Genomic DNA, 23,269 nt, shown 5'->3' with positions numbered 1-23,269 from the left:
ACGTCTCAAAGTATTTTATTTTTAGTTTTTTCAATACAATTTTTCTGAATATGAAATTTGGTACCATCTTCTCATTGGGGCGCACCTATAAAAAATATTAACAATAATTTTTTGATAAAATAAAATGACCAAAATACCCCTTGAAAATTTAAAGGGTATTTTGGTCATTTTATTTCATTGAAAATATTTTTTTTATAGATTTTTTTCGTTCGTGATAGTTTAAAAGAGGAATGGAAGTCCAAAATTTGGTGTCAAAACAGTTTATAGAAAAAACATTAAAAATAAAACAGTGTAGAGCCGTGACATTGTGATTGGGGCAATCTTAGACCTCCATTAAAAAATGGACGATTGGATAAGGGGGAGGATAGAACTTCTATGTTGTAGGGGGAACATAGAAAGCTTTACCTTATCTAGACCGTCCATTTTCAAGATTTACATAGGCTTTTGGATCTATTTGATTTAAACCATTTTTGGAGATTAAAATTTTATAATTGAAAATGAAAATAGAGAACCTCATACTTTCGGGATCGGGATCCGCTTTCCTCGTTAGCGAGCTCCATAGATTATAGGATTGGGGTCATATCCTTATTAGGTTAGCATTTAGTTCCGAGAACATCGGGATCGTGTTCTTCAAATTCTTGGAGCGGAGATCTAATTTGTTCAGGAGCCACATCTACAATGTTACGGAACGAGATCCATGAAGTAGAGGGAGCGAAATCTGTTGTGTATGGGATCGAGATCTGTGCTTTAGCGGGAACGATATCTGTTGTGAATGGAATCGAGATCCATGAAGTAGAGGGGAGCGAGATCCATGTTTAATGGAAGCAAGATCTCTAAAGTAGGAGGAGTGAGCTCCGTTGTCAACGGGAGAGAAAATCCTAAATATTGGAGTGAAATCCCAAAAAAATGGGAATCCGAGCGAGATCCCGGCTGTGGAGCGTTGAAGCTGGGTTCGAGAGCAAGAGCGCCACTCTAGTTGGGCGCTCCAGGTAACTATGGTCCATTTTGCTCCCTCAATTATTTGGAAACTGACATAAACGCTCATAACCCTATTACAAAAACAAAAACTCGTTCAAAAGGTTTATGGTTTGAATCATAGTTTGCTTTTTGAAACATTAAAAGAGCTGCAACTTATAATTTCAGTTGTCCTCTGGCACCTAAATCATTTCACAGAGAGATATAGAGTAGTAGTGGAATAAGGAGTAGAACAAATTCTCAACCTCATGGATACCAACCATTTACAGGCTCCCCTATCCGCCGCTCAAGAGTTTGTGCAACCATTGACTCTTATCATTTGTGATCAACTGTGGAAAAAAGAAGATAATGAATCATAAATAAATTTGTCTACCATGAATAGTTCTTACTTCTAGTGGGGACAACATTGTTGTGCGCAGAAGCTCTAAACCTGATGGGTTGATTTTTGGCAAATATAGTACGAGAAAAAGAATCGACAAAAACAAATAACAAAAATAAAGCAAGAAATAAATAACAGAAAAAGAACGTCAGGATTTATGTGGTTCGTCGTAGATGTGACTATATCCACAGACGAAGACAATCGATGTTTTTTTACTAAATCAAAGAAAAAAAATTATAAGCAATTTACTTGAGAGAACCAAATACTCAATCTCCCACAAAGCCTTATTCTCTACAATTTTTTGCCTCCACAAAATCCTCCAAAAGTTTCCCTCTATTTTTCTGAGATCTTTTTCACTCTCAATTTTATGTTTATGTAAAAACCCCCAATAATGTCCCCCTATTTTTCTGGATCTTTTTCGCTCTCTAAATAACCTAAATATATAAAGCAACCCACACAATGTGGTACACAAGGCTCTATCTTTTCCCATAAATTTTGGGTACATAAGTTTATCTTTATTTAGTGTGGACTCTCATTTCCATCATAACATAACTAGAACTAATCAAAAAAGATAATCATCCTAAATAATAGGAACTACCCAAAGATAGGAAACCCAAATAGAGGTCATGTGATGCCCCTATCTCTTTGCAAATTAGAGATATTCAAATAGTTGTTTCCTACAATTGTTGAATCAAGCTCCCACTAAATATGGAAACCTAGAGATATCACGTATCTTGCTTGGAATGCTAGACATATCAACAGATCTCCACCTTGACTTAGATTCCAAAAGAGATTCCCATCGGTTCTTCTCCACACGGATCTCCACAGGCGCTTACTTGAGCAACATATTAGTCAAGTCCAAGCATAGCTTGAACTTCTGTAACTGAACCGACTTTATCAACATATTTGCAACATTCTTCTTAGTATCAATCTTTAGTAACAAGATCTTCAGCTATGATTTCATGAATAAAATAGTATATGAATCGTCCTTGCATGATATACCTGGTTCTTCTCTAAATGTATTGCACTCTGACTGTCACAACAAATAACAGTCCCTTCTTGTTGTAAGCCCAAATCTCTTACAAGCCCTCTAAGCTAAATGGATTTTTTCACTGCCTCAGTATCAACCATGTATTCTGCTTCAGTCGTAGACAAGGCAACCATGATTTGTAGCATCAACATCCAACTGATTGGAGCTCTTGCAAGTGTAAATAAATAACCTGTAGCAGATCTTCTATAGTCCAAATCACCTGCAAAGTCAGAATCAACATAACTAATAACCTTGTCACCAAACTTGCTATCTCTATCAAACACCAGACCTATATCTGATGTACCCTTTAGGTAATGCAGAATTCATTTTACTGCATGTCAATGCTCCTTTCCTAGAATAGCCATACACTTGCTAACAACACTAACGACATGATAAATATTTGGTCGAGTGCAAACCACTGCATACATGAGGCTTCCAACTGCACTCACAAAGGGAACATGTGATATGTATTCATTTTGAACATCTAAACTTGGAGATAATGCTGCCAACAATCTGAAAAGTGCAGCAAGATGAGTACATACAGGCTTTGAATTTTCCATCTCGAATCTAACGAGGAGCTTTTAATGTACTCATTCTGAGATAACTACAATTTACCAAACTTTCAATCTCTACGAATCTTCATGCTCAAAATTTTCTTTGAACCTAAATCTTTCGTCTCAAATTCTCTGGCAAGCTGAGTCATCAATTTACTGATTTCTAAATAATTCTTTGTAGCAATAAGTATATAATCTACATAGAGCAATAAATAGATGAATGAACTATCAGTAAATCTCTTAAAATAGACATAATTGTCATACTAACTTCTGACATACATATGTCCAATCATGAATGTACCAAAACTTGTACCACTGCCTAAGAGACTGCGAGGCCTTACAATGACTTCTTTAACTTGCAAACATGGTCCTCATTTTCTTTAACAACAAACCCTTCTGGCTGAGTCATATAAATATGTTCTTCTAACTCTCCATGAAAGAATGCAGTCTTGACATGAAGCTCCACTAACTCCAAATCAAACAATACAATTATAGATAGTAAAACCCGAATAGAAGTGTATCTCACAACTGGAGAGAAAATCTCATTATAGTCAACACCTTCTTTCTGCACATAGCCTTTTACAACCAAACGTGTCTATGATTTGTCACAGATATGACTACATCCATGGGCGAAGACAATCGATGTTTTTTACTAAATAAAAAAAAAAATACAAGACAACTTATTTGAGAGAACTAGATACTCAATCTCCCACAAAGTTTTCTTCACTACAATTTTCTCTCTCTACAAAAATTCCCAAAAGTTTCCCGCTATTTTTTGAATCTTTTCTCTCTCTAAATTACCCAATATATAGAGGAAAGCAACCCACACATAATGGTATGTGCAGCTCTATCTTTTCCCATAACTTTTGGATAAATAAGTTTATATTTATCTAGTGTTGACTCTCGTATCCATCTTAACACAACTGGAACCAACCCAAAAAGATAATCATCCTAAATAATAGGAACTACCCAAAAATAAGAACCATCCTAAATAATAGGAACTACCCAAAAATAGGAATCATCCTAACACAGCTGGAACTAATCCAAAAAAATAATCATCTTAAATAATAGGAACTAACCAAAAATAGGAATCCAAATATAGGTCACGTCACGCCCTATCTCTATACACATTAGAGATATTCAAATATAGTTGTTTCCTAAAATTGTAGGATCAAGGTCCCACTAAATATAGAAACTCAAAGATATCATGTATCTTGCTTGGAATGCAAGACTTATAAAAAAATAGTGGAAACCAGCGTTTTAAAAATCGTCGAGTCGAACCGGACTCGCCCGGTTCGACTCGGAATTCACGAAAAAGGTACCGGATCGGTTCAAAAACCGGGAATCGTCCGGTTCTAGAGAGAACCGGACGATTCCGCACAGTGACTCGCCAATTCACTGTGCGGAATCGGCGAGTCCGTGAAGAACACGGGTTGCACAGTGTTCTTCACGGATTTTTTCAAATTTGTCATTTTTTGATCATTTTTTTTGTTTTCTTCGGCATGTGATCTGTTTTGCAGGCTGTAAACAGCTTTATTCAACTTTTTTAAGGATTAAATGGTGGAAAAATTGGTTGTTTTTGGATCAAGAAAAATTCGGGGTTTAGGGTTTCCGCCATTTCTGAAATTTCATGCCAAATAGGGCATGAATCTTTCAAAATTTATAGGCATATTGATCTTAAAGCTGTGAATCAAAAGCTTTTGTTACTAATTTGTGATAATCGTTGAGAAAAACAGAGTTTTTTGGAGATTGAAGGCTTCGGTTCACAAAAACAGGTAAGAACTTTGGGTTTTTTTTTTTTTTCCGCCATTTGATTTATTTCACGGCATATTTTGAACAAAATGAGTTCAATAATTAGGGTTTTTAATCTTTATTGTGTCTAATATGATTTAAAATTTTCAATTTTACGTAATCTGGTCAATTACAGCAAGAAATTTGATATGAACAGTTAGATGTCTGCGAAACCAAATTCTGCTGTTTTTTTTTGTTTTTCCGCCTTTTGATTTTGTTTTCATGATATATTAGAAATAATGTGTTAAAAATTTAGGTTTTTGATTCCTTATGTTGTTGTTTATCAGAAAATATAGTCAATTGGATGTAATTTATTCACTTGGAGGTGAATTTTTGAGTTAAAATCGCTTATGTAAAACGACTCTGTGAAGAACAAATTTTTTTTTTTTTTTTGTGTAGCCCATGATAGAATTTTTTGTAATCTATGATCGAATTTTTTGTAATCCATGATCAAAATGTTTGTTTTTTTTTCTTGTAATCCATGATCGAATTTTATTTTTTATTTTTTATTTTTGTAACCCATGATAGAATTTTTTGTAATCCATGATCGAATGTTTTGTAATCCATGATCGAAATGTTTGTTTTTTTTTGTAATCCATGATCGAATTTTTTGTTTTTTGTTTTTTATGTAACCCATGATAGAGTTTTTTGTAATCTATGATTGAATTTTTTGTTATCCATGATGTAATTGTTTTTTTCTTTTTTTGTAATCCACGATCGATTTTTTTGTTTTTTTTTGTTTTTTTTTTTTGTAATGCATGATCGAATTTTATGTAATCCATGAACGAATTTTTTGTAATCCATGATAGAATTTTCTGTAATCCATGATCGACTTTTTTGTAATCCATGATCGAATTTTATGTAATCCATGATCGAATTTTTTGTAATCCATGATAGAATTTTCTGTAATCCATGATCGACTTTTTTGTAATCCATGATCGAAATGTTTGTTTTTTTTTACTTGTAATCCATGATCGAATTTTTTGTGTTTTTTTTTTTTTTGTAACCCATGATTGAATTTTTTGTAATCCATGATCGAATTGTTTTTTTCTGTTCTTGTAATCCACGATCGAATTTTTTGTTTTTTTATGTTTTTTTTTTTTTTTGTAATCCATGATCGAATTTTTAGAAAATTTATGATTTTTTTTTTTTAATCCATGATCGAACTTTTTGAAAATTTGTTAATTTTTTTTTTTAATCCATGATCGAATTTTTTGAAAATTTGCTGTACTTTTTTTTTTTATTTCTTTTTATCCATGATCGAATTTTTTGAAAAATGATGATTTTTCGAAAAGATGTGAAAATCGTGATAAAGTTTTGATTATCATGATGTATTAAACATTTAAACCCAATTTTTAATTTTTATTGTTTGAGTTTGCTGTAATTTTTTTTTTTTTTTTTTCAAGATCAAATTTTTTGAAAATTGATGATTTTCCGAAAAGATGTGATAATCGTGACAAGGTTTTAATTATCATGAGGTATTAAACCATATTTTAAATTTTTATTGTTAAAGTTTTTGTTGAAAAAATTGTATGTTGATGGATTATTTATGCAAAAAAATGCATGTTATTATATTTTCAATACAAAACTGTATTTTTTTTATCTGTTGTTCATAGATTTTTTAGTTGGAATGACTGATGTTAGCCGGCTCTTTGAAGAATTGTTTTTATTATTAATTTTTTAATGCAAAAAATGTATGTTCTTGATAATTGAGTTGTAGCCATGTTTGGAGCTTGCATTTTGTATTATTCTAAATGTTTGTAATTGATATGTACGAAAATATTATTGTCAAAAAAGGTATTTTGCAATAACAAATAACAACGAATATGACTACATGAACTACCGCAACATATTATCACTACATATGGTGATTATTTTTCTTTTTGAACTGTCAGGTTAATTTAAACTTTTTACATCTTAAAACAATTGAATCATGTCAAGATCTACAGAAGACCCTGCATGGCAACATGGGGTCAGACTTGATCCCAACAAGAAAGACAAAATTATTTGTAATTACTGTCAAAGAGTGATAAGTAGTGGGGTACATAGGTTCAAGCAACACTTGGCAGGGGTTAAGGGAGAAGTTTCTGCATGCACTAGTGTCCCTAGTAATGTAAAAAAACAGATGGTGGCAATTCTTAATGCTAGCAAAGGTAAAAAAATTGCCAAACATAGGATGAATGAGGAGATAGATAGTTTATATACACCATCAAGCAGGAATGATACAGAAGAGCAATATAATTATGACCTAGAAGAGCAATATAATAATGAGCTGGACATGGCCACAAGATTGAGTTTACATGAACAATATCAGAGGGAATGTGGGTTTAGAATGCCTAGTGGGTCTAGCTCAGACATGCATGGTGGGCCTAGCTCCGATATGCATGGTGGGCCTAGTTCAGATATGCATGGCGGGTCCAGCTCGAGCATGTATGGCGGGCCCAGCTCAAATATGTATGGAGGGGTTGGTGGCAATATGTATCAAGAAGAATCAGTTGTTGAAGAAATTGTTTCTAAGTTACCTAGGAGTGCCAGTATTGCAGGTCATGGTCGTAAAGACCCATTTCTCTCAAAGCCTAAGTCACAACAGATGACCCTAAAAGGCATGGTTAAAGGTACAAGAAACATGTTAGGGAGATATGTTGGTAAATGGTTCTACGATAAAGGGATTCCCTTTGATGCAGCCAATAGCCCATATTTTCCACCTATGGTTAGTGCAATCCAGAGAGCCGAGCCCGGGGTAAAACCCCAGACGACATATGAGCTCAGTGGGCCAATATTAGACGAAGAGGTAGAGGAAGTTAAAAAGTGGATTGAAGAATATAAACAGAGTTGGCCAAGGACAGGAATTACTCTCATGAGTGATGGTTGGTTGAATAAAGTTAGCAAAAAGGAGTTTTTAAACTTCTTGGCCTATTCCCCAAAAGGTACAGCTTTTTTGTCTAGCAAAGACGTATCAGGGACGAAGAAGGATGCAAACTTCTACGTACGACTATATGATCAGATAGTGGAGGAGGTGGGGGATAAGCATGTAGTCCAGTTTATTACGGACAATGCGCGTGCATGTGTTTCTGCGGGCAGCAAGTTGATGGATAAGAGGAAGCATCTAGTATGGACCCCGTGTACTGCACACAGCATCGATCTTATGTTAGAGGAAATCGGTGAGATCAAAATTGTGAAGGAGACTCTAGATGAAGCAAGGTTGGTGTCGAGATTTATATACAACCACTCGAAAATATTATTTCTGTTTAGAGAACACTCTAAGAAAAAAGAGATAATCAGGCTTGCCATAACCCGCTTTGCGACCGATTACTTAGCTGTGGACTCCATTCGACAATCTGAAGGTGCATTAAAGAGATTGTTTACTTGTGAAGAGTGGTTAAATGACCGCCTCTCGAAGTCCAGTACCGGTATAAAAGTGGACAACATAATCTCAAATAGGCTGTTCTGGTCTCGATGTTCCAGTGTTGTAGAGGCCACTGCCCCTTTGGTCACGGTGTTAAGAATGGTGGATGCTGATAAGAAAGCTACCATGGGTATCCTTTATGAAGGTATTGAGAGGGCGAAATCAGCTATTGGGGAGAAGTGTAATTTTGCTAGCAAAGTGATCGAGATTATAGAAAAGAGGTGGAACATCAAATTCGGACGTCCAATTCATTATGCTGGTAAATATATATTTATATCATTACAATGTTTCAGTTTAAATCATTTTTTTATGAAATTGTAAATGACATTTTTCTACCTATATATTTTTTAGGTTACTACTTCAACCCAAAATTTTTCTATTTGACACCTGAACAACCCCACAAGATTATGGAAGGGGTCAGATACATTATTGCAAGGTTGGAGAGAAGCCATCGAAACTAAGTAGCAGCAATACAAGAGGTATTATTTAATGTTTGGGTAAGAACTTCATTGAGTTGTTATATTTGTGAGGAATAATGCACTAAAACGTAATATATTTGTTTTAGCTTGCTATGTATAGGGATGCTATAGGATCCTTCGGAACTAGACTTGCCAGAAATTCTCGAACTATGATGGATCCAGGTTATCCCCTCGCTAATATTTTGTTTATTCATATATTTAATCTTATGAATTGTTCTTGCCCTTACAATGCTTTTTACATTTTAATCCAGCTGAATGGTGGGAGATATATGGTACTGATGCACCTCACCTAAAGAGGATAGCAATCAAGGTGCTCTCCCAGACATGTTCTGCTACTGGCTGTGAGCGCAACTGGAGTACGTTCCAATGGTTGCACACTACTAGGAGGAATCGACTCGCTTCTGAGAAACTTCATAAACTAGTCTACGTTCATTATAATTTAAACCTTAGAGAGCGACAAATAAGAAGGAAGCTTGAAGACTATGGGCCGATAGACTTAGACACAATATTTGTCACAGACACAGCAGACCGATGGGTAGTAGAAGAGGATGAGCCAGTGTTGCACAAGAGAGCGTTCCTTGAGGCTATCGGTGATGAAGATATTGAAGAAAGTGATGAGTGGCATGAAAGAGGAAGCAGCCAGCCAATGTATCCACAATATGTCGGTGATATTGCACCTAATGAGGGAGAGTGGGAAGGGGGTCTAAGAGAAAATGAGAGAGATGATGATTCTGAGGCCACCCTATCCCAGCCATATTATTCACATATCGAGTCCCAACAGCAACAGTGTAGGAATGAGCACGACAGTGCAGGTGAGCATGAAGGATGGACAAGCTTCGGGGATTTTGGATTGGGAACACAACAAAACACTAACACTCAGGGATTTGAAAATAGTCAGACGCCCGCTAATATCGATGATTCGTTTTTAGATCGAATCAATGAATTATCAAACGAATTCAATCAATGGCACCAGCGTGACCAAGAAGAACAACAACGTCGTCTACCATTTTATTTTTAGATCGTATGTTACTAATTGTATGCTTTATTGTAGTCCATGTATGTTGATATACTTATTCCATGATAATTCTATGTTTATCCTTTTGTGTGATGTAAATTAAATGTTGAATGGCGGTTCATGCAGGGGAAGAACATATCAATATTCGCATATTCATTCAAAAACATGAAAATTCTTAATGGAGTACCCTCATTTTTTATTGAATTCCTAAAAAACAATATTTATAATGAATTTTAATAATTTTTTCGGATTTTTTTGAAACTTTATTCTGACCGATTCACCCGATTCCGATCCAGATCGGTTTTTGGAAAGCCCGATCCGGGTCACCGATCCGGTTTTTAAACCATTGGTGGAAACCAAAAAGTGGTGACTAGGGTACGGTGTACTACCATCACGACCAAGCTCAATTCACGAAAAGTACATACATCTTTCACAAGTGGCGTCGCTAGAAGATAAGGCGATATGCTATTGCACGGGATATTGCCTTTTGCCCACTCGCAAGCTAAGTTCTTGGTAATTTGATTCATTGCACCTAAAAAGAAAAGAGAATACACATACATGCTCAGTTAAGGCCAATTTTGGTGCAAATAATTTTGTAAGCTTGATTTTTTCCAAAACGCCACCGAAATGACTAAGGCTTAAAAAAGAACATGTTCTTTATCTGTCCCATTAAAAAGGGTTTCTTTGACATGGGTATGACTGCATAAGACGACAGTTTTCTAGAATACACATACACATATGAAAGAGAGAGGGAAAGAGGAACAATTTAGAAACAATGGCAAAATATCAAAAGGATTGAAGTTTAAAGTGGTGTAGCTCGGAGCTAGAGTTTAGCAAAAAAGAAGATAGAGAAGATCTAAAATCAGATAAGAATTAAAAAATTAGAGATAAAAAAAAAGGAGTGCTAGCTGCCTATGATCTTTAATAAAGTACATGCTTCACTATGTTTAAGTACATCTTTTATATAAAAAAAACCCTAAGCAAGACTTAATCCTGACCATCCATCTAATCTATTCATGATAATTTATTATAAAAGAATTTAAGTGAATACAATTCACTTAAAAAGACTTTAGAAATTACTACTTGTGTTGCTAAGTAAATCAACCAAGAAATAAATAAAATATATAAAGAGATAGTTTTAATAAATATTTTGCCCTTCGGCTTCTTCTTGCAAACTTTAAGCTTATCTCTCCTTTTGGATATTTGAGAGGGGTACTCTAGGCTGCATCATAGAGTTACCTTTAGCACCGAATATAGTGTACCAGTGTTTACACCTATTACCCCAGCAAATTATGATATGAATAAAATGCTTCCTGCTCGTGATGCTTTTAGAAGAGGATGTGAGAGTTGACACATATGGTAAGCAGATTCAAAGTTGGTTGCCATTATAAAGGAAAATTCGTCTGCTGTATAATCCACAGTGGGTTTCGTATATTTGTCCCAACATTATTCATCTGAAGGAAACACTTGACTTTGTTTGCATTAGAATGCGATCGACATTATTGGTTACGTCCAGAAGTATTTGCAGAAGCTATTGATCCACGAATTATGTGCCCATTTATGTAAATATTTAGGTGTTCTCCATGTGACCCAAGAGAAAATGTGGAAGGCTACTTGCAGATTTAACTTTCCAAAGTTAATTCCAGTTATGGTTGGTTAAAATGTAGCTATTGAAGCAAACAACTATGATAGTCACGACACCATGGATAAGCAATAATCAATTACATGTACTAATCAAGAACCATATCCATTCTAGTTGTATTAAAAGAACTTTGATGTGTTATGATCATTTTCAGGAAGATTAGCATATTATAACGGTTACTCACAGACCAGGGGAGAAATCCATAAGTAGTTCACACGAGGGAAATGGGTTACGAAGAGGTATCGTTGTCAAAAAGACTAAAGAGCGATAGATTGTGCATGATGCGGACTTTTAAGTAACATTGGCCATGGTACTATTGGATTTATGTAAAATATATAGCTAGAGTATTTCTTCAATTAGTGAACGAGTCTATGGCCGCATTCGAATGAACCAGAGTTTGGAACAAGACGAAGTTTTTGGGTTCATGTGGCCTTTAAAGGCCTTATGAGTGCATGTAAAATGAAATAATATAGTGGAACATGAACTCGGTGGGAGTGTGGTCCCTCGCGGACCATACTAAGCAAACAATAGTTTACTGATACCGATCTGTTCTTAACAATCTAGGTCAGTCGGTTGGGAAAAACTCATGTTACCTGGGCATGAAGAACAAACCGATGAGGGTTTATGGGTTAGCCCTTAATGAGATCGGAGAACATGCCCGGATGAGTGAACTGAAGGACTGTGTGACCCTTGTGTGTGATGATGGTCTATTAAGACGGAGGCTAAAACCTCATCCATGTTCCATCACATGGCATGCATATTGAAAGATCTTTCAAGACAGCCAGATATCCACCTTTGGGTGAAGCGTATGTATGTGCAAGAGATAAGGTTAGTTTGATTTGTGACATATGGTTAAATCTTGGAAGGGATATATTGACCATAGCATTATCTATTTTGTAGCAAGTTTGTTTTAAAGAGATATGGTCAATTTGAATTGATATGGATCTCATCTTATTTATATTTGATAGTATTTATCTACTTGATATTATGTGATATATCCTTATGGAATATGTGACATGAATTGTGCAATTTTATAGAATGCATGATATTTATTTTATTTAAATATATTGATAGGAAAATGGTTTAGGAAAAAGGGATAATGCTTCATGCACCTTCCACAATGTTGATGGTCCATCTATAGAATGGATGGCTCAGATCTCTCTCTCCCACATTGTAAAAGAACCTAATGGTTTTGGTTACGGAGTTCTTCTCTCTTATCTCTCAAATATGAATTTATGGCTAAGGGTTTTAGGGTTTAGCAAAAAGAGAATCCATCTCTTTCAAACTAAGTTGCTAAGAGAATTCACCTAGGGTATGAGTTTGTGATCAAAGGGGTTCATGTTCCAATGGTATGGCTTGGCCGGAATTTACTTTTTCGGTTCGAGATTGAAGCTAGACCATTGATCCCGCTTTATCGGATGATGGTGACTCGGTGTTGGGTCTAATAAGCCCGGTTGAGGTAATCTCCGACACTCTTCCTTTTGTTTCTTGCAATCTTATCTTTTATTCTCAAGCACAGTGCATAGTTGTTTCAATGACATCAAATTGTTAAAATCTTGGTTTTATTGTTATGTTGATTTTATTTTGAAATTTATTTTATTATAATAAAAACTACATGTAAGTGATCTTTTGCCAGAAGAAAAGGGTGAAGAAAAAAAAAAAAAAAAAAGTATTCCCCGGTAAAATATCATATAGGTCTTTCTTTCATGGGTATCAAAGCTATTGATACTTGATGTCATTAGTTATCTTTTCTCCTTATTGAGTTTAGATCAAGCTTGGGAGTGAGATATAATGACCTTTGTTCTCGCGAAATACACCCACGGTTAAAGAATTATTGAAATATTCCAACATCGAAAATGCACTCTGCATAATGAGTATTCCGAGTTATTTTGGAGTAGAGATATGAAGAATATAATGAGGTCATTTTCTGTTACATACTTCAGTGATATTTTGTGTATTTAAGAGTAGGATTTACGTGAAAAATTTCAGTATGAGATCTGATAGGAATTGAGAATTATGGACTCAACAATGAACGGTGTCAGTTTTGTCCATGCAAAATTCAGAGACTGTTTATTGAGTTCCGTGATTTTTTCTACCAACCATATGATTTTATTTATTATTAAAATTTTACTATAACTAATAAAATTGAGTCTACTTTCAAGAAAAAAATATTTGATAAAGAAATTCCTCGTGGTTTGAAAGATATGATCAATTTATTAAAGGGTGTGTAAGTGTTATTTTCTGCAACAAAAACTATTTCTATGACTTAAAAGTCATGATTTTATTTCTATACTTAAAAGAATGTTTTATGGTTCACAATAAATTTTTACACTTCCATTCTGAGTCTATTTTCTAATAAAATTTATTTGAAAGAGAAAAATCAAAGGGAAGAGAGAAATAAAAATTTTGAATTGAAGAGAGGTTTGGTATGTCCTTTATTAAAGACATGAATATCAATATTTATCAAGCCTACTTAACAGAATAATATAAGGCTTATAAAAATATATGTGTTACTATTATGTGTATAATTTCAAACAAAATTGGTTTGAAAGTGAAACTCCGTGATGGTAGAGAGAAAAGATAATTTTACTAGATAGTGTTTATCCTGAAATTCTGCAGTATGATTTATTTTGTGACATGAATGTCATTTATTTATTTCTCTAAAGAAAAGTATTATTCGGGATTCAAACTATAATGTTATGATTTAGTTTTGAGTCTAGTTTTAAGCACAAAATATTTCAAGAAGAAATTCTTTAAGGGTTGAGAGAAAGAAATTTTTCATTGAGAGGTGCTCAACCTGATTTTCATCTGAACAATTTGCATTGTGATGTAAATATCACTAAAATGAATATTCACTAAATGGTATGATTTAGGGTTGAAACTGCGCATTATTTTATATTTGAGTCTATTTCAATACTCAAAAGGATTCGAAGATAAACTTTTTATGAGTTGACAAATGTCATATTTTTATCATAGGATGCTCATGTTCTATGCTGCAGTAAATTAAAAGATGTGGCATGTTAAGGCACATCCTTGAATTCCCAATTATGAAGACTTTTAAGACTCAATTTAAAAGGTTTTATAGTGTGCTATTTATATGGTTTATTATAATAAAACTTACAAGAGAGGTAATACATCATGGACAAGATATGATACTCTATGTGAAGAGTATTCAATCTGGGAATAGCAAAAAGAAGAAGAAACACAATACCTATAAAAACATCTTGGTTTCTTCGAAACGAAGGGATATGTAGAGAGACCTGGTGGTAGCATAGAAACGCTAAATATCAATGGGAGAATTGAAATTGTGATATTTGAAATAATGGAATGAAGAAAATATTTTTTTCACGATGTAAGACAAGAGAATCCAAGTGTCGAAGAGATTGACACTTCGTGACATGTGAAACCAATGACCAATACATTCTCCATCAGTTGCGTGCACTTCCAATATCACAAAAGCTTGTCAAACAAGTAAAAACAATAAATCAAGAAAGCCGAGGTACCATACTATATGGTTTTGAGGTTTGAAATACATCCCACATTATATTGTAAGGTCGTATATGGAATGAAGATTCAATAAGTTTGTTTAATGTGCTTTGGTTATATTTTGGCTAATTGTTTTATGAATATGAATGGAGTGTATGGACATTAAGTGATAAGTGCTAACAAATTTTTGAAAGTGCCGATTTTGAATACATTGTGTTTTTTGTGCCTCTTTGTGCTTGAGTATGAACTACTTAAGGTAGTGATACACATGGAGATGTGATTTGATCAATGGCTTTGAGCCCTAAGGATGAAACACTAGAGATGGGTGTGACTCATTCAAATATATAAGCACAAAGGGAGAGTTCTAGTGAAACTCGGTCTTGGTGACTATTCTCTCAATAATGTCTATAATATGATGTTTTGCATGTGATGATGATCGCTTGATAAATTCTCCATAATTGCCAAAAAAGAAGCATTTTGTCAAGGCTTTAATATACATTATTTAGTAGTGCTTTATTTTGGATAAAGTTATAAGATGGTATATATGATTTGTTTTTGTGGTCACGAACTTGACTTGGTAGGAAATTAAAGGTGAATGTTGTAAAATGATTTATGAAGGCTAAGCATGTATTTTATAATTAAATTTGATGATTTGATAAAAGCCTAAGTCTATGAATATGGTTTTGACAAGACCACATAGTCTTGCAAGGTCCATTAAGTCTTTATGAAAATCATTTTAAATTGTCATACTGTTATATTGCTTGTGAATGCATATATATATATATATATACCAAGTCAATTTTTTTTTTATTAAAAAGAAAAACATTGTGTCTTGAAGGTATTTATAAAAGTGGGAAAAAAGCTATCATGCATTATTATTATTTTTAAATACCTATATGTTTTGACTCATGTTTCTAGTTATTTAGAATCCTCGATTACTTAAGACTTTGAACCATATGAAATCTTGTAGAAATACCATCATGTTAGGCTTCTCTGACACATATTGTGTTTGATTAGATAACTTGGTTTATATGTATTTACTACCAAGATATCTAGTGTGGTTGAACATTTATGGTTCATGAAGGTTTTTGCATATTGTGAAACCAACGAGTATTGAATTACATATTGCGTGACACTTGATATGCTACCTCATGATATATGCATAAGATTGTTGAGAATGATTATGTTATATGTGCAATAATTGAGTGGGAGCTACTACAGTCTTACGGTTTTTTTAGCTGCTTAGATATTCAGATATACAGGTGCAAGCTATTTCACAGATCCAAATTATGCGAAGTCTACATCTGGATATGTGTTCATGCTTGAAAAAGGTGCAATTTTTTGGAAATTAAAGAAACATGATGTGACGAAATTGTCCACCATGAAGGTAGAGTAAGTGGCGTGCTGTTTGGTGATCGAGGAGGCCACATGGATTAAGAAATTTCTTAATCGACTTGACTTTCACCTCGTGCGTTGTGAGGCAGTAAGAATTTTTTGCGACAGCACGGTAACAATATGTACGTCAAAAGAGCCATAATTCCATAAGAACTCCAAGTATATAAAACTATGTTTTTATCACCTGATAAATGATGTGAGATTGAGAAAGATCGAGATACATATAAACTAAATATTCTAGTGGGAGCACCTGCTAGTATTTGACATGCCAAATGAAACAACAGACTATAATGTTGTTCACCCATGGAATCCAAATGTTTGGTGCTAGTTGTATGGCTACAAAAGGGAGCAGCTTATTTGAAGAACTTTTTTAAACTCATGAACATACGACCCCTTGCGATGAGGGAACGTGATGGTCTTTTGCGACAACAGGTATATGATTCACTATGTGATGTGAAAAGTGAGCTACGACCATTTTTTTTATGAGATCTGAGCAGCAAAGAGAAATTGCCTCTATAAATCCTTTTGTGAAAGGATTGATGGCGAAAATCATGATTAATGTATTGAGAGAATAAGTAAATATGTTTGAGAGAGATTGTAATTAGGAGACAGAGATGAGAATGAGAGAAAGTGAGAAATAAAGAATGTAAGGCCTTCAAAGGCTAAGTAGGAGATGTTGGGTTCATGTGGCCTTTAAATGCTTTATGAGTGCTTGTAAAATGAAATGATATAGTGGAACATGAACTTAGTGGGAGTGTGGTCCCACGTGGACCATACTAAACAAACGATGATTTGTTGATACCGATCTGTGCTTAACGATCTAGGCCAGTCAGTTGGGAAAAACCCATGTTACCTAAGTATGAAGAACAAACCTATGAGGGTTTATGGGTTAGCCCTTGATGGGGTCGAAAAAATTGCCCGGATGTGTGAGAACTTGCCCGGATGTGTGAGCCGAGGGATTGTGTGACCCTTGTGTGTGATTGTGGCCTATTGAGACGAGGGTCAAAACCCCATCCATATTTCATCACACGGCATGTATATTGATAGATCGTTCGGAAAAGCCAGATATCTACATTTGGGCGAAGCGTATCCATGTGCGAGAGATACCCCTATCCGCCATAGAGCTGTGGTCGCATCAGTCATGGTGACCTTGACTCGTCTCTAGGGGAGGACCTGTAATCCGCAGACTGAGATTGCGACCCCTTGATTCATCGACCTGACTTTGCTGACCTTCTAATGAGCCCCTGCTTAGATTGTGGGTCATGAGAAATATTGAGACGGTTTGATAAAGCTAATGTGGTCTGTAGTCTACAGTTGAAGGTAGAGTACACCGTTATTACAGATTGGATTCCTAAAACCATATGGATATTTTTTTTCCCATCATATTAATTTAATTGTGTTCATTTTATTATTGAAATGATTTTAGTTTTGTTATTAGAATTTTATGAATCTCTCAATATTTTATTTGTGATTTTTTGACTTATAAAAATACAGTTATTGCTCTTACAAAGTAATAAAAATTCAAATATATATTTTAAATTGTTTTATTTAATTTTAAAAATAATATATTTTTTTTATGAGGGCCTATAGTGCACATGGGCCCAGCATGTGGCATGTGGGTGGCAGCCCACATGTGGAACAAACGGGTGGCACACCCCACCCTCTTTGGATTTTTTTGTTTGCTTTTAAGATAAGGTTAGTTTGATTTATGACATGTGGTCAAATCTTGGAAGGGATATATTAACCATGCCTTTATCTATCTTGTAGCAAGTTTGTTTTAAAGAGATATGGTCAATTTAAATTGATATGGATCTCATCTTATTTATATTTGGTAGTATTTATCTACTTGATATTATTTGATATATTCTTATGGAATATGTGACATGGATCGTGTAATTTTATAAAATGCATGTTATTTATTTTATTTAAATATATTGATGAAAAAATGGTTTAGGAAAAGGCGATAATGGTTCATGCACTTTCCATAATGTTGATGGCCCATCTATGGAATAGATAGCTCAAATCTCTCTCTCACATTGTGAAAGAAACTAAAGGTTTAGGTTATGGAGTTCTTCTCTTTTATCTCTCAAATATAGATTTATGGCTAAGGGTTTTAGGGTTTAGCAAAAAGAGATCAAACTAGGTTGCTAAGAGAATTCACCTAGGGTTTGAGTTTATGATCAAAGGGGTTCATGTTCCATTGGTGTGGCTTGGCCGAAATTTGCTTTGTCGGTTCGAAATTGAAGCTAGACCATTGATTCCACATCATCGGAGGGTGGTGACTCGGTGTGGGGTGTCATAAGCCTGGTTGAGGTAATCTCCGGTACTCTTCCTTTTGTTTTTGGCAATCTTATCTTTTATTCTCAAGCATAGTGCATAGTTGTTTCAATGGCATCAAGTTGTTAAGATCTTTTGTTTTATTGTTATGTTGATTTTATTTTGAAATTTATCTTATTAGAGAAATTTATCTTATTAGAATAAAGACCACATGTATGTGATCTTTTGCCAAAAGAAAGGGGTGAAGGAAAAAAAAAAATTTATATTCCCCGGTAAAAGATCGCATAGGTATTTCTTTTACAAGTTTTCCTTCCAAATTTAGGTTTGAAAAGGGCCAGTTTGTTTTGCTCTATTATTCATGGGCAAGTTTTTGTAGTATCCGTTATGTACAATTCACCTCCTAGAACAATTAAGACCCTGCAACATAGAGTACTTGCTTCTCCCTATTTATGAACAACTCCATTTTGTAGAATTGTTTTTCCGGGCTCATCCTTTTCGCTACAACATTCATCAATTTTGTAAATTATAGTATCCATCCAATTTCAAAGTTGTTGAAGGAATCATACATGCATGCTATAGAGATTATCATATGGTATATGTCCCTATTAAAAATTAATCTTCTAGTGAACCAAGAAATGCCATTGAATTTTGAAAAGAAAAACTTATGCAACTTTGTTGTAGGAAGTGCAACATAGGACGAGAATATATGATACTTACAAGGAAATTGAGCTTCCCCTTAAAATGTGCAGAAACAGTTTCAACCAATTTCTCCCAATTCGGACGCAAGGATATATCACAAACTAAACCATGAATAGCTGATCCCATTGCCTTCCATTCATGCAAACATTGGTTAAGCTCGCCTTCATCAAGGTTGCAGGTATAAACTGATGCTCCAGACCCAGCTTTTTCTTCTACAATAGCACGTCTGTGCAAAGATTGATGTGGGCATGTTACACAAATGCACAAGTTTGGGCTGGGACGGCCCCAAATGGCCCAAAAAAACCTTCAAAAACTTCTACGGGGCTGGATTGGCCTGGTAAGCCCGAATACTCTGACCCGGACCAAAAAAGCCTGCCCCGGCTATTTTTAAAAGCTTTTGTTTTGCCCTTTTTCTTTCAACTCTTCACTCTTCAAACTTTTTTTTTTGTAATAAGTCAAAAACTTAAAATAAATAAATTGATGCTAAGATATTTTTTAAAAAATTTAGAACTCATTCTCTCTCTAGAAACTCATACTTTCGTTTGCTCTCTAAAAACTCATTCTCTCTAAAAACGCAATCTCTCTTTCTATTTAAAAACTTATTATCTCTCTTTAGAAACTCAATCTCTCTTTCTCTTTCTAAAAACCCAATCTCTTTTTCTATATCTAAAACCCATTCTCTCTCTAAATCCAATCGCTTTTCTCTCTAAAATTCATTCTCTCTCTAGAAACTCAAGCTCTCTCTCTCTAAAAGCCCATTCTCTCTTTCTCTAAAACCCAATTTCTTTCTCTCTAGAAACCCAATATCTCTTGCTCTCACTAAAAACCCATTCCCTCTCTATAAAAAACTAATCGCTCTTTCTCTCTCTCCAAAATCTCAATATTTCTTTCTCTCTAAATACTCATTCTCTCTCTAGAAATCAAATATCTTTTTCTCTCTATAAAAACCTAATCGCTCTTTCTCTCTCCAAAATCCTAATCTTTCTCTCTCTAAAAACCCATTCTCTCTAGAAACCCAATAGCTTTTTCTCTTTATAAACCCAATCTTTCTTTCTATCTCTAAAACTTCATTCTCTCAATCTCTAGAAATCCAATCTCTTTTTAGAAACCCAATATTTTTTTCTCTATATAAATCTAATATTTTTCTCTCTCTCTAAAAATCCATTATCCCCGTTTAGAAACCCAATATCTCTTGCCCTCTCTAAAACCCCATTCTCTCTTAAGAAACCCCCTATCTCTCTCTCTCTCTGAATCTCATTATCTCTTTAGAGACCCAATATTTCTCTATCTAAAAACTAACTCTCTCTTTCGAAACCTAATATCTATTTCTCTCTCTAAAAGCTCCGATCTCTTTTTATATCTAAAAACCAATTCTCTCTCTAGAAACACAATTTCCTTTTCTCTTTAAAGACCTATTCTTTCTCTAGAAACATTAAAATTTGAATACTCACATAAAAAAGGCTTATTAATGCCAATAGATTTCTTTCGCTCCGGACCGGTCTTTTCAATAAGGGTTTTGAGTAAGGCCAAATGTTACGGGGCTCGGGCTGGCCTAGCTTGGGCCTTGCCCATGGTAAAATATAAGAAAAATATCTCCTTGTAATGTATTCTGAATATAATTTCTTGGTAAACCTTGACATATGAATTGTATCTTGCGGCATAATTCTTAAGAACATTTTACATCAAAATTATATACCATGATAAAATTTGAAGGTGCACCTTACCTCTATAGCTACGTATGCATCCGTTTGCCAACAGCATCCTTTAAGGAAAAAAGTTTATATAAGGATACAACTTTATAACGTAGAACTACGGATGCCCCTCAAAAATCCATCGGAAAAGGTAGTTTTAATGTTGAAAAACCTTTTGATTGATCATCTCGACATCGAGATGTATGACTATGAAAATAAAAAGATTTTTAACCTCATAAATAGTGCGTCTTATAACATATTATCTACACCGTCCATTTTCAAGATTTTCATATGGTTATAAATCTACTTGATTTTAGCCATTTTTTATTGGCATATAGATGCATCCGTAGTTGCAGAGGTACGGTGAACCTTAAAATTTTATCATGGTATATAATTTTGATATAAAATGTTCTGAGGATTATCTCAAAATCTATTTTTATATCCAATTATAAAATTTAAAATTTCAAAAATGGCTAAAATCAAGTAGATCTATAAACATATGACAATCTTTAATAGATAATATGTTGTAAAACGCACTATTTTTTAGACTTAAAATCTTTTTATTTTTATAGTCAGACATCTCGATGTCGAGATGATCAATCAAAGGGTTTTTCAACATTAAAACTATATTTTCAAATGGATTTTTTAGGGGCATCCGTAGTTCTACATTATAAGGTTGCATCCTTATATAAACTTTTGCATTAAAAGGGTGTAGTTGGCATACGGATGCATCCGTAGCTATAGAGGTAAAAGGGTACTTTTAAATTTTATCACGGTATATAATTTTGATGAAAATGTTCATAAGATTGTCTCAAAATTTATTTTTATATCTAATTATAAAATTTTAAATTTAAAAAAAAAAAAAAGTTAGCTTGAGATAAAGTACCTAGAAAGTTCATTTTTGAGATTTTAAGTAATTTTTTTTTGTTTTAAAAGACCTTTCTTCAAACCCCATGCCCCGTTTAACGATTACAAACACCACAACCCTGCTGCCCTGGTATTTGCCACTCGTCACATTTCCCTTCCTCCCCCTTCCCTCTCCTTATATCGCTCTCTAGAAATAAGAATAGATAAAGATCATGAAGACAAGAACAACGGAGGAAACAAAATGTGAATCAAATCAAGAACCAAAATGTAAATCAAATCAAAAGTAAGAAGCGAGAAGATCTAAGAATAAAAAAAGCTACAACATGCATGCAGCAGTAATAGAGAGAGAGCGAGAGCATTCAAGAGAGAGGGACCCAATTCCTTTCGTACCGCCAGTAACCAAAGCCGTCGTGTGACGCAGAGACCACCTCTCCTCTCTTTCCTTGCTCACTACTCCCTCCATTTCCTCACATTTTTCTCTCTCTTAAGTTTTGATTTTATTTTTGTGGTAGCTGATGCTTTTGTCTAAAGTTTTGATACCTCATGGCAAATGAAATATGTGGCCAAAAAAAGAAAACAAAAAAAAGTTTTATATATAAATTCAGTGTCCTATCACATCGTACACGCGTTTTTCTTTTGGTTACGCCAATAAAGCTGGTTCCTCGTCCAAATCAACTTTAAGAGATAAACGTCGCGTACGGCTATCCAAGGGAGTACATACAAGTATCCAGTTATTAAACAATTCGTGGATTTTGATAAGGGTGCGGTTTTTATAAAGATGCAACTTTAAACAATCCATTCAAGGAGCGCTCTAAAATTTTATAATGTAGTTTTGTTATAAAAAAATTTTAGTATTATATATTTAATAATAAAATTTTAAATTTTAAAAATAATTAAAATTAAATAAATTTATAAATATATGAAAATATTGAAAATAGACGATCTAGATAATATATTACAAGATATATTATTTACGGGACTCAATTTTTTTTTATTTTTTATATTAATACATCTCAATGTAAAAATATGGAAACGATCTATTTGAAAGTTTTTTTAACATTAAAAAAATATTTTCAATAGATTTTTAAAATGTATTTATGATTCTACATTTTAAAATTACAACTTTTCTCTTTTGATAATATCCAAGTTATTAAAAATCCATGTATTGAAATCAATGCATCCAAATAGGCCATACAAACTTTTGGCTCCGGGAAAATATAGGGCAAAAAGAGTGACTCCCGACTTGTCACATCATAATAAAGTGATTCACGATGCCATGTATACAAAGCCTTATTAAATTTCATTCATAATACCGCGGTAGCTTTTGTCAGGAGAGAGTACATTTTATAATTCGGAATGATCTGAAATTTAGAGTGTGTATTCATAAAAAATAAGAAAATTTTTGAAAAATATAAAAAAAAATATTTTATATTAAAATAATTGACCAAAATACCCCCGAAAAGATTTGGAGGTATTTTGGTCCTTTTTTTCTGGATAATTTTTTTTATATTTTAATTAGATGCACTTCAGTAAGATGTATACATCCTCCAAATTTCAAGTCATTCCAATTTGTAGAAAAAAAA

General features: G+C 33.9%; 1 protein-coding gene and 1 long non-coding RNA gene across 2 annotated transcripts; one reads left to right on the top strand and one right to left on the bottom strand.

The window, feature by feature from the left end:
* Window positions 1–1,099: 1,099 nt before the first annotated feature.
* LOC105420791 (noroxomaritidine/norcraugsodine reductase-like) lies at window positions 1,100–22,212 on the bottom strand. Its single transcript, XM_020668468.2, has 3 exons — window positions 22,061–22,212; window positions 19,147–19,354; window positions 1,100–1,304 (listed from the first exon to the last, which is right to left on the bottom strand). The coding sequence occupies exons 1-3, from the start codon at window positions 22,147–22,149 to the stop codon at window positions 1,251–1,253; spliced, it is 351 nt and encodes a 116-aa protein (XP_020524127.2). The 5' UTR covers window positions 22,150–22,212; the 3' UTR covers window positions 1,100–1,250.
* LOC148780731 (uncharacterized) lies at window positions 8,463–9,157 on the top strand. Its single transcript, XR_016060566.1, has 3 exons — window positions 8,463–8,614; window positions 8,701–8,776; window positions 8,866–9,157. It is a non-coding gene; the product is annotated as an uncharacterized LOC148780731 (long non-coding RNA).
* Window positions 22,213–23,269: the final 1,057 nt, after the last annotated feature.

Source organism: Amborella trichopoda, chromosome 8 (genome assembly GCF_054954075.1).
Source record: "Amborella trichopoda isolate Santa Cruz 75 chromosome 8, AtrichopodaSantaCruz75HAP2 v2.0, whole genome shotgun sequence".
NCBI lineage: Eukaryota > Viridiplantae > Streptophyta > Magnoliopsida > Amborellales > Amborellaceae > Amborella > Amborella trichopoda.
This window is presented reverse-complemented; position numbering and strand designations above follow the sequence as displayed.